Raw genomic sequence first — 11,628 nt, 5'->3', positions numbered from 1 at the left:
AGAGAATTCCCCAAAGGAACAAACAATGAAACAGACTTCTTCAGTCTAACAGAGAAAAAGTTCAAAAAGGTGGTGATGATAATAGTGAAGGTATTAAGAAAGGCTTTTGACAGAAGTGCAGACAGAGTACTGTAAAAAAGAACTAGAGACAACAAGGAGGAGCCAAGAAAATTACAAAATTAATTTGCCGAGATGAAAGCTGAGCTCAAGGCAACGAATAACAGAATGAATAACACAGAAGAATGAACAAGTGAGCTGGAAGACAGAATAATGGAAATCACTCAATCACAACAGACAGAAAGCCAAAAGAAAAAAAAAAATGAAAGCAAGATAAGAGATCTATGGGATAATATAAAGCATGCCAATCAATGCATAATACAGATTCCAGAAGGAGAAGAAAGAAAAGTGGATCAAAAATGTTTTGAAGAAATTATGGCTGAAAGCTTCCCAAACCTAAAGAAGGAAACATATATCCAGGTACAGGAAGTACAGAGGGTCCCAAGTAAGGTGAACCCAAACAGACGTGCACCAAGACACAATTAAAATGGCAAAAGTTGGGCTTCCCTGGTGGCACAGTGGTTGAGAGTCCACCTGCCGATGCAAGGGACACGGGTTCGTGCCCCGGTCTGGGAGGATCCCACATGCCGCATAGCGGCTGGGCCCGTGAGCCATGGCCGCTGAGCCTGCGCATCTGGAGCCTGTGCTCTGCAACGGGAGAGGCCACAACTGAGAGGCCCGCGTACTGCAAAAAAAAAAAAAAAAAAACTCTCAAAAGTTAAAGAGAGGATTCTAAAGACAGAAAGAGAAAAACAAGGAGTTAATTACAAGGGAACCCCCGTAAGGCTATCAGCTGATTTCACTTTCACTATGGAAATGTTGCAGGCCAGAAGGGAGTGGCAAAATATATTCAAAGTCTTGAAAGGGAAAAAAATCTGCAACCTAGAATATTCTACCCAGCAAGATTATCATTTAGAATAGGAGGAGAAAATATTTCTCAGACAAGCAAAATCTAAAAGAATACAGTGATACTAAACCTAGCCTAAAAGAAATATTGAAAGGTCTTCTCTAAATAGAAAAGAAGCAACAAGCTATAGGAAAGAGGGAATAACAAATGGAAAGTAAATCACTTAAGCCAACATACAAATTAAAAAGAAAAAAAAATTTTTAAATCTATCTGTGAAAGCGATGATAACCACAACAAACTAAAAAAATAAACATGAAGATGTAAAGACATCAAATTCATAAAACGTAGGGGAGGAGAATTAGAAAATGTAGATTTTTTTTTAAATGTGTTTGAGCCTACAATGACTATCAGTCTAAAGCAAGTAGATATAGAAAGGGGTTAACATACTTGAAAAACAGGGTAACCACAAACCAACAACATACGATAGATTCACAAAAACCAAAAAGAACAGAACACAAGCATAAAATAAAAGGAATCAAACCACAAAAAGAAAAACAAGAAGAGAAATAAAGGAACAAAGAAGAAACATAAAATCAATTGGAAAACAAGGTTTAAAATGGCAGTAAATACATATTTATCAATAATTTCCTCAAATGTCAATGGACTAAATGCTCCAATCAAAAGACAGAGTGGCGGACTGGATAAAAAAGAGCCTGCAATATGTTGCCTACAAGAGACCCACTTCAGGGACTTCCCTGGCAGTCCAGTGGTTAAGGCTCTGTGCTGCCTCTACAGGGCACAGGTTCGATGCCTGGTTAGGAACTAAAATCCTGCACACAGCACGGCATGGTGTGGCCAAAAAAAAACACTAGAGACCCACTTCAGGGCAAAGAAACACAAAGATTGAAAGTGAGGGAATGGAAAAAGATACTTCATGGAAACGGAATTGACAAGAAAGTAGCAGTTGCACCACTCGTATCAGACAAAACAGACTTTAAAACAAAGGCCATAAAGAAGGATAAATAAGGACAGTATATAATGATAAAAGGATCAATACAAGAGGAGGACTTTATACTCGTCAACATATATGCAACTAATATCAGAGCACCCAAATACATAAAACAAATACTAACAAACATAAAGGAAGAAACTGATAGGAATACAATAATAGTAGGAGACTTTAACACCTGACTTGCATCAGTGGACAGCTCTTTGAGACAGAAAATCAATAAGGCAACAGAGATCCTAAATGATACAACAGAACAGCTACACTTAATTGTTGTTTTGGGGACATTACATTAAAAATAAAAGAAAACACATTCTTTTCAAGTGCACATGGAACATTCTTTAGGACTGACAACATACTAGGGCACAAAACAAACCTCAACAAATTTAAGAGTACAGACATTATTTCAAGCATCTTTTCTGACCACAATGGCATGAAAATAGAAATCAACCACAGCAAAAGAAATGAGAAAAAAACAATTACATGGAGACTAAACAACATGCTACTATGAGACCAATGGGTCAAGAAGGAAATCAAGAATGAAATTTAAAAGTACCTTGTGACAAATGACAATGAAAACGCAACCATACAAAATCTAAGGATGCAGCAAAAGCAGTTCTAGGAAGTTCATAGCAATACAGGCCTTCCTCAAAAAAACAAGAGAAATCTCAAATAAACAACCTAACCTACTGCCTAGAAGAATCAAAAAAAGACCACCACCTAAAGTCAGCAGAAGGAAGGAAATAATAAAGATCACAGGGGAAATAAATAAAATAGAGAGTAAAAAAATAGAAAAAATCAATAAAGCCAAGAGCTGGTTCTTTGAAAGGGTAAACAAAATTGACAAACGTCTGGCCAGGATCACCAAGAAGAAAAGAGAGAGAAACCAAACAAAATAAGAAATGAAAAAGGAGAACTATCAACTGATACTGCAGAAAAAAACATAAGAGACTGCTATGAACAATTATATTTGAACAAATTGGACAACCTAGAGGAAATGGACAAGTTTCGGGAAACATACAGCCCACCAAAAGTCAAATCAAGAAGAAATCGATAATTTGAACAGACTGATCACTAGAAGTGAAATAAAATCTGTAATAAAAAAAAAAATTCCCTACAAACAAAAGTCAAGGACCAGATGGCTTCACAGGCAAATTCTACAAAACATACAAAGAAGAACTTTTACAGATCCTTCTCAAACTCTTCCAAAAGACTGAAGAGGAGGGAACACTCCCAAAGACATTATATTAAGCCACCATTGACCCAATACCAAAACCAGACAAAGATACCAGCAAAAATGAAAATTACAGGCCAATATCTTTGATGAACACAGATGCAAAAATTCTCAACAAAATATTAGCAAACCGAATCCAATAACATGTAAAAAAATCAGACACCATGACCAAGTGGGATTCATCCCAAGTTAACAAGAATGGTTCAACATACGCAAACTGATGTTATACACCACATCAACAAAAGAAAAGACTGGGACTTCCCTGGCGGTCCAGTGGTTAAGACTACAGGCTTCCACTATAGGGGCATGGGTTTGATCCTGGTCAGGGAACTAAGTACCGCATGCCACACAGCACAGCCAAAAAATAAAAAAAATTTAAAAATTTAAAAAATTTAAAAAAGAACAAAAGAAAAGACAAAAACCACATGATCATCTCAATGGATGCAGAAAAAGCATCTGACAAAATTCAACATCCATTCATAATAAAAACTCTTACCAAAGTGGGTATAGAGGGAACATACCTCAACATAACAAAAGCTATTTATGACACACCCATAGCCAATATAGTAACAATGAAAAGCTGAAAGCCTATCCACTAAAATATGGATAAATACAAGGATGCCCACTCTCACCACTTCTATTCAACATATTACTGGAAGTGTTAGCCACAGCAATCAAACAAGAAAAAGAAATAAAAGGCATCCAAATTGGAAGGGAAAAGGCAAAACTGTCATTATATGTAGATGACATGATGCTACACATAGAAAATCCTAAAGACTTGACACAAAAACTACTAGAACTGATAAATGAATTCAGCAAGGTAGCAGGATACAAGATTAACATACAGAAATCTGTTGCATTTCTTTACACTAACAATGAAATATCAGAAAGAGAAAGTAAAAAAGCAAAAAAAAAAAAAACTTTTAAAATTGCATCAAAGAAAAATACAATAAAATACTTAGGAATAAACCTTACCAAGGAGGTGAAAGACTTACATGCTGAGAACTATGAAACATTAATAAAGGTAATTAAAGATGATTCAAAGAAATGGAAAGATATCTCATGCTCTTGGATTGGAAGAATTAATATTGTTAAAATGGCCATACTAAGCAAAGCAATCTACAGATTTAATGCAATCCCTATCAAATTACCCATGACATTTTTCACAGAACTAGAATAAATAACCCTAAAATTCATATGGAACCATAAAAGACCCAGAATTCCCAAAGCAATCCTGAGGAAGAAGAATGAAACAGGAGGCATAACCCTCCCAGACTTCAGACAATACTACAAAGCTACAGTAATCAAAACAGCATGGTACTGACACAAAAAAACAGCCATATGGATCAATGGAACAGAACAGAGAGCCCAAAAATAAACCCACACACCTAGAGTCAATTAATCTTTGCAACAAAGGAGGCAAGAATATACCATGGGAAAAAGACAGCTCCTTCAGCAAGTGGTGCTGGGAAACTTGGACAGCTGCATGTAAATCAATGAAGTTAGAACACACCCTCACAGCATACACAAAAATAAACTCAAAATGGCTTAAAGACTTAGAAGTAAGACATTGACACCATAAAACTCCTAGGAAAGAGCATATGCAAAACATTCTCCGACATAAATCATAGCAACATTTTCTTAGGTCAGTCTCCCAAGGCAATAGAAATAGAAACAAAAACGAACAAATGGGATCTAATCAAACTTACAAGCTTTTGCACAGCAAAGGAAACCATAAATAAAACCAAAAGACAACCCACAGAATAGGATAAAATATATGCAAATGATGTGACCGACAAGGGATTAATTTTCAAAATATACTACAATGAGCTACCACCTCACACTAGTCAGAACGGCCATAATTTAAAAATCTACAAATAACAAATGCTGGAGAGGGTAGGGAGAAAAGGGAACCCTCCTCTACTGTTGGTGGGAATGTAAGTTTTGGTGCAGCCACTATGGAGAACAGTATGGAGGTTCCTCACAATACTAAAAATAGAATTACCATATGACCCAGCAATCCCACTGCCGAAAATATATCCAGACAAAACTATAATCCAAAAAGATGCATGCACCTATATGTTCATAGCAGCACTATTTACAATAGCCAGGACATGGAAACAACCTAAATGTCCATCGACAGATGAATGGATAAAGAACACGTGGTATATATAAACATACAATGTTATAATACTCGGCCATAAAAAAAGAATGAAATAATGCCATTGCAGCAGCATGGATGGACCTAGAGATTATCATACTAAGTGACTGAAGTCAGAAAGAGGAAGACAAATACCATATGGTATCACTTATATGTGGAATCTAAAACATAACACAAATGAACCTACCTTCAAAACAGAAACAGACTCACAGACATAGAGAACAGGCTTGTGGTTGCCAAGGGGGAGAGTGGGTGGGGTAGGGATGGACTGGGAGTTTGGGGTTAGCAGATGTCAACTATTACATACAGAATGCATAAACAACAAGGTCCTACTGTATAGCACAGGGAACCATATTCAATACCCTGAGATAAACCATAGTGGAAAAGAATATTAAAAAAAAAGAATGCATACATATGTATAACTGAGTCACTTTGCTGTACAGCAGAAATTAACACAACATTGTAAATCAACTATACTTCAATTAAAAAAAAAAGTTGAGAAATCCTCTTCCATAAAGAGCATTAAACTGAATACAACACTCACCCGAAAAATAAAGTCCACAAATCACAAGGAGGAGAGGTGCCAGGATGAGGGAAGGCCAGGGAGGAGGCAGCACTGGCGCTAAAGGAAGTTAAGGCTTCAAAGAATAAGAGGAGAGACTCCAAGGAGAAGACCCAGCATCCCCAAAGCCTGGGAGTTGGGAAAGAACGGGACACACCTGGGGAACCACTCAGAGAGCAGGTGTTTGCAATTTGGCTCTACAATGGGTTGGGCCACATGTCAAGGGCTTCGGACAGTAAGTTGGAAAAGTGAACTTCATTCTGTGAGCAGTGACAGCCTGTGGGGTACATGTGTCCTGAAGAGAGCTGCGCGTTGGATTCATCTGGTAGTAGCGTGGAAGAAAGATGTATTCCTCGAGAACCAGAGGTCATTTTAAAGGTGTCAGCAACAGAGGCGTGGGATAGGGGAGGGACACACAAATGCTTCAAAAGTGAAAATGGAGAGAAACCATGGTTTCTAGACTAGGTGACAAAACCAGTAAAAGAAATGGAGATGCTGGGATTACGCAGATAGAGAAGAAAGACGCAGAAGTGTTATTTCATAGGAAAAGGAGTATCCTCGTTGAATATTATGGGATCATAATGCTATTTAAACATGAGGAGGACATGACTCCAAGGGAAAACAAATACTGACGTGCAGATCTTTCATTTTAATAAAACCAATTAGCTTTCCACATACTGTTAGAAAGCCTAGGCTTATAACTACTTTTGAATCCTCTGGGAAGTTTCAGAAACGCTCCCGTCGTACTCACCAGCTCTATAGAAACTGTGAGGCAGGGAAAGTGTTTATTAGTCAGCTTGACTTTCAAGACTCGGGCATTCTGGGCAGTTTTCAAGGCTCGAGATAAATTTTCCGATGTTAGCTCTAAATAAATCGCATTGTTTTCTGCGGAGACACCTTCCATTTGAAATTCGCTGAAGAAGTTCTCCTAAGGGAAGAAAAAGGGGGGACATCTGTGCTCTTTCCGGCGGCATTCGTGGCGGGCGAGGGTGGGGGCGGTTTGCAGGCCTCAGAGAGCCTCCGCTCACCTGCTCCAGTTCACACCACATGCTCACCCCTCCATTGGCCACCTTGTCAGAGAGGATGAAATTCAACTTATCCGGGCTGATACGCAGAGTGCAGGTTTTGGCAAGCTTGGCTATCATGTTACTAACTCCTACAGCGAAGGATTCGAGTAAGGAATTACTAAGAAGCACGCCAAGTATCCCAGACGCTAACTTAGCTCGCAGAACTCCCAGTTCGGCCCGACGAGCTTGCCGGTGGGAAAATCACGTTTACGCTGGTACCCACCGGGAAGCCTTTAATGCCGCTGAGGTCACGCCAGCCTCCCACCAACCCTGCGCCGTTCACATCACCAGCCATCAGGGCTGGAATAAGGAAACCGCGATATTCGGAAGCGAACTGGCGCCTACCGGCCGCCTTCAGCCCTCCCACGTCCACTCGGGGCCGCCGGGTGCTGCAGGGATCGGGGCAGGGCCAGGCGCCGCAGGGGGCGGGGGAACCAACGGGGCCGGGCTGTGAAGGGCGGTCTGCGCCAGATAAAGGTGTCTGTGCCGCCAGCGGCCGGGTTAAGAAAAGACACGAGATAGGACTCAATCTGCAGGGACAACCCTCGGCACCTGCGCCCGCCCCATCCTCCAGCGGCCCGCCAGCCCAGCGCGCCCCCATCCTCCTCGCGGGGCCCCGGCCGCTTGCACTGCCCCTTCCGGGCCTCCCGCCCTCCCCTCTGCCCTCCTCCCCGCCGCCCTGGGCCGACGCGGCCCCCACTCACGCGTGAAGTTGTTCAGACAGGCCGCATCCACGAGCTTAGCCCGAAACTTCATGGCGGGACGCAGCCCGTGCGGGGCGCCCGTAGGCGGCCGACTGCAGGGACCCCAGCCTTACGCTGCCCGCCGGAAACGCCACCGCTGACCTGGGTTCCGCCTGGCTCAGCCTGACGCCAGCCGCTGAGGGGAGGAGGGCTTTCGGGTCGCGCCCCTGGGTGACGCGACCTCTGCCGGAAGTGACGCGTCCTCCGCCCGCAGGTACCGGAAGTGGTTCTGACGATTTGAAGTTTGACCTCCGTGATCCCTATTTCCAATTCTTTTTTACAACATGAGAAATAAAATCAATCCCTTGTTTATAAAGTATTGAGTAGAGTTACCGCTTAAATACACACCTCTCTGGGGTAGGGGGGTTTTAGAACCTCCCTCGGCTCAGACGTTCGCACTAGTACCCCAGCGGTGCGGGACCACGTTGGATGATGCTGTGAAATTGTTTCAAATTTAAACTTTTAAACTGTGCAAAACGCAGGATGTTTAAAGAACACTGATGTTAAGTGGTAATTTTGTAGTCTTATCTCAAGATGAACTTCACTAGAGCCTGTTAAAAAAATCGCACAGCAGAGGGGCTTTCCTGGTGGTGCAGTGGTTAAGAATCCGCCTGCCAATGCAGGGGCCATGGGTTCGAGCCCTAGTCCGGGAAGATCCCACATGCCATAGGGCAACTAAGCCTGTGCATCACAAGTACTGAGCCTGCGCTCTAGAGCCTGCGAGCCACAACTACTGAGCCCACGCACCTGGAGCCCATTGTGCTGCAACTACTGAGCCCACTACTGAAGCCCCCACTCCTAGAGCTGGTGCTCCGCAACAAGAGAAGCCACCACAGTGAGAAGCCCCCATGCAGCAAGAAAGACCCAACACAGCCACAAATTAATTAATTAATTTTAAAAAATCTCACAGCACAAATGATATAAATAATGTGGTAGAATTTTGAAAAACAAAATGAGAAATAGAACAATTGTCTCCAACTTGGTTTTTCAGAGACAAGATTGTCCCTGTTAAGAATGTTTTATTTTTAATGTGCTTTGCAAATAGAAACCTACAACCTTGTTTTTATCTTGGTGTATAGAATCAAGATATGATAAACAGTAATAACAGATCCTTTTAAAAGTGCAAAATACGAAAATTATAAGCAGTTCTGCCTATTTTAAGACTATAGCACAAGGTAGACTCCAATCTACATTGTTACAAGTGTTTGCCAAGCCAAACGTGATTAATGTCACATTTAAATTTTTTAGTAACAAAACATGCTTTTTAGTACTTCACAAGTTAATTTTAAAATAGATAAATCATTAAATGAGGTGGTTGCTATGGAGGTCATGAATATGATTAAATGCTAAGTAAGCTTTGTAAACAATGTTTCATAATATATTGATATTTACTTCAAATCACTTATTTTTTTGCCATAAAATAAAAAACCCGATTTGTTTAGTCATAACAACATCAATGGTGTTGGGTGTTGTGGGGAAAATTGTCTAACCATGGATGATGAGTTGTTTTGTTCAAGAGGAAAAAAATTAAAGCTCTTTGGCAATATTAACCAAAAAAAAAAAGATTTTTTTTAAACTTCCTAAGAAGATACGTCAGTATACATTCTGCACAAAGGCCCAAATAATATAGGGAATTTTGACCCAACAAATATAAAATTAAGTTGAAATGATCTTTTCTTGAAAGATAATAGGAATCTTATGTTTTCTTGCAGTTTTCCTAAATAGGTTTGGCAAATTAATAATTCAGGCTAAGCCTGTCGTTAGGACTCAAGTGCTATTGTTACTTGGTTCCCATTCTTGAAAGAGTAGCAAAGATTGGTGGTCCAGAAACTAGATAATAGTCTTTGGTACAGGGAGAATTGGCAAGCTTAAAGCATTTGAAATGATTATAAATGTATTTGGATCAATTTTACCAAAGTAAACTAATTTATATTTTGATATCTCTCTAATTATAGGTATTAGTTGATAATCAATACATACTTAATGAACTGAGTTGAATTTCATTACACTAATGAGGCTGTGTCTTGCTTCAATCTTTTGGACCTTTTTGCTGTGGTTTGCTCTGTGCCATACCATCTCTCAGAGAGGCATGCCATCCTGGATCCATCTTTATTTATGAAGGTCATAATCCATACGATAATATGATTATAAATCAATAAAAATGGACTTTTTGCATGCTTCTTAGAAAAAATAATTCAATAATTTCAGTATTGATAATTAAATATATTGACACTACTTCCTTACATTTCTTCCAAACGTTTTGAAGGCAAGGAATGAGGTCACCAGAGCTCTCTAGAAGCCTGTGTGGTACTGAGTTTTCTAATGCAATGTGTAGTCATATTGTTGTCTGTCTAGCTAATACATAGTCTTCTAATGTATATGATTATAAGATCCGGGGAGCAGTGTTGATGTTATTCATTATGTTTGTTTATTGTGCAAGGAAATGCCCTCATCTTGAAAACGGAAATACAATGAGTGAAGCATACAAAACATCAGTCAGGGTGTGGAGCTGGAAGTAAGGAACTAACCTTTTTATAGCTGCAGAGATGGTAAACTCCACCTAGATAAGTATCATGCATTTAGTAGCTGTCACCCAAAGCTGCATCTGCCAGTGTCTGTCAGGTACCTGCTTCCCCCTGCAGTCCCAGGGGAAGGCTATTTGCAGTCCTATTGTTACCAGTTAATGTTGGAAAAATTACCCAAGGGGAAAGATACTGGCATAGCTCAGAGATTCTACATCAGTCCTGATGGGCAATATTTGTCTTTTTTTTTTCTTTTACATGGGAAGACTGTAAAATGAGGGAAAGCATACTGCAGGGGTGGCATGAGTGAATCTCTTTCGAGAATTATACTAGTTTAAGGGTGGGTTTTACTTAAACAATTCTTCAAAGACTCTTGTCATCTTTTAGATGTTAAAGGAAAAATACTTCAATACATTTCATAATTTTAAAAAATTGACATCTGTGGAGCCTGTTAGAAGTGTCAGGTACAGTGCTTGGGGCTCGTGCTCCGAGGAGGGGGCTCCTCCACCCAGGAGGGGGAAGACAGACGTTTGTTGGGTGACTCTGTGTTTCATTTTGATGTAGTAGAACTTTTTTTTTTCTTTTGTGACTCCTGAAGTCTGAGTCATATTCAGAAAGGTGTTCCTCTATCCAATGCCATACGGGAGTTTTCCGAGTTTTCTTGTTATATTTTTATTTTTTTTTATGTTTTTTTTACACCTGTAAATCTTTTCCCATATTGGGAATTCATCATGTTTCAAACTGAGAAGTATGGATGCAATGTTCTTTTCTTAATGAGGAGATAATTGTTCCAAGCCATTTGTTTTTTCCCATCCCTTTTGAGATGCCATCTTTATCATATATACTATGTTCCAACATAGATATTAATCTATTTCTGAATATCAGAAACAGAATTTTTTGTTTGTTCCATTGGTCTGTCAATGTTCCAGTGTCACACAGTTTAAATTATTTATATCTATGTCATTAATAATTCTGGGACACCAATTCCAATGTGTGGGGCTTTTTCCCCCACCCCAAGAAATTCTCCAAGACCAGCTGGGTGTCCTATGATTCAAGTCTGACACTACCTACCTGGAGATAGCATCAGACCCCACAGGTCCCACAAGACTGCCCCCCCCATTCAGATGACAGTCACAGTCCAGATGTCATCTGTGCTTCTGATCAACTGGCTGTAAATTGGGGTACCATGATCCCCTCCTTGGATTTGAATGTTTTGCCAGAGCCACTCACAGAACTCAAGAGAATCATTACTAGTTACATTACTTACTAGTTACAAGAGAAACATTTTACTCACTGGTTTATTTTAAAAGGATATAACTCGGGAACAGCCAAATGGAAGCAATGAATAGAGCAAGGCATGATGAAGGGGCTCAAAGCTTCCCTACTGCCTCAGAGCTGGCCATTGTTCCCTAATCTCCATGGGTTCACC

General features: G+C 40.2%; 1 protein-coding gene across 1 annotated transcript in view; it reads right to left on the bottom strand.

The window, feature by feature from the left end:
* The window catches only part of LOC309827554 (checkpoint protein HUS1), a 29,698-nt gene extending 21,858 nt beyond the window's left edge, over positions 1-7,840 (bottom strand). The window contains exons 1-3 of the mRNA XM_082662270.1: positions 7,639-7,840; positions 6,896-7,023; positions 6,619-6,795 (exon numbers count right to left, since the gene is read on the bottom strand). Coding sequence (XP_082518396.1) covers positions 6,619-6,795; positions 6,896-7,023; positions 7,639-7,690 — 357 coding nt within the window. The 5' untranslated portion in view covers positions 7,691-7,840. The remainder of the gene's footprint in view (positions 1-6,618; positions 6,796-6,895; positions 7,024-7,638) is intronic.
* Positions 7,841-11,628: the final 3,788 nt, after the last annotated feature.

The sequence above is a fragment of the Grampus griseus genome (assembly GCF_964374135.1).
Source record: "Grampus griseus genome assembly, chromosome: 9".
Classification (NCBI taxonomy): Eukaryota; Metazoa; Chordata; class Mammalia; order Artiodactyla; family Delphinidae; genus Grampus; species Grampus griseus.
The sequence above is the reverse complement of the archived record's forward strand: the minus strand, read 5'-3'. Positions and strand labels throughout refer to the sequence as shown.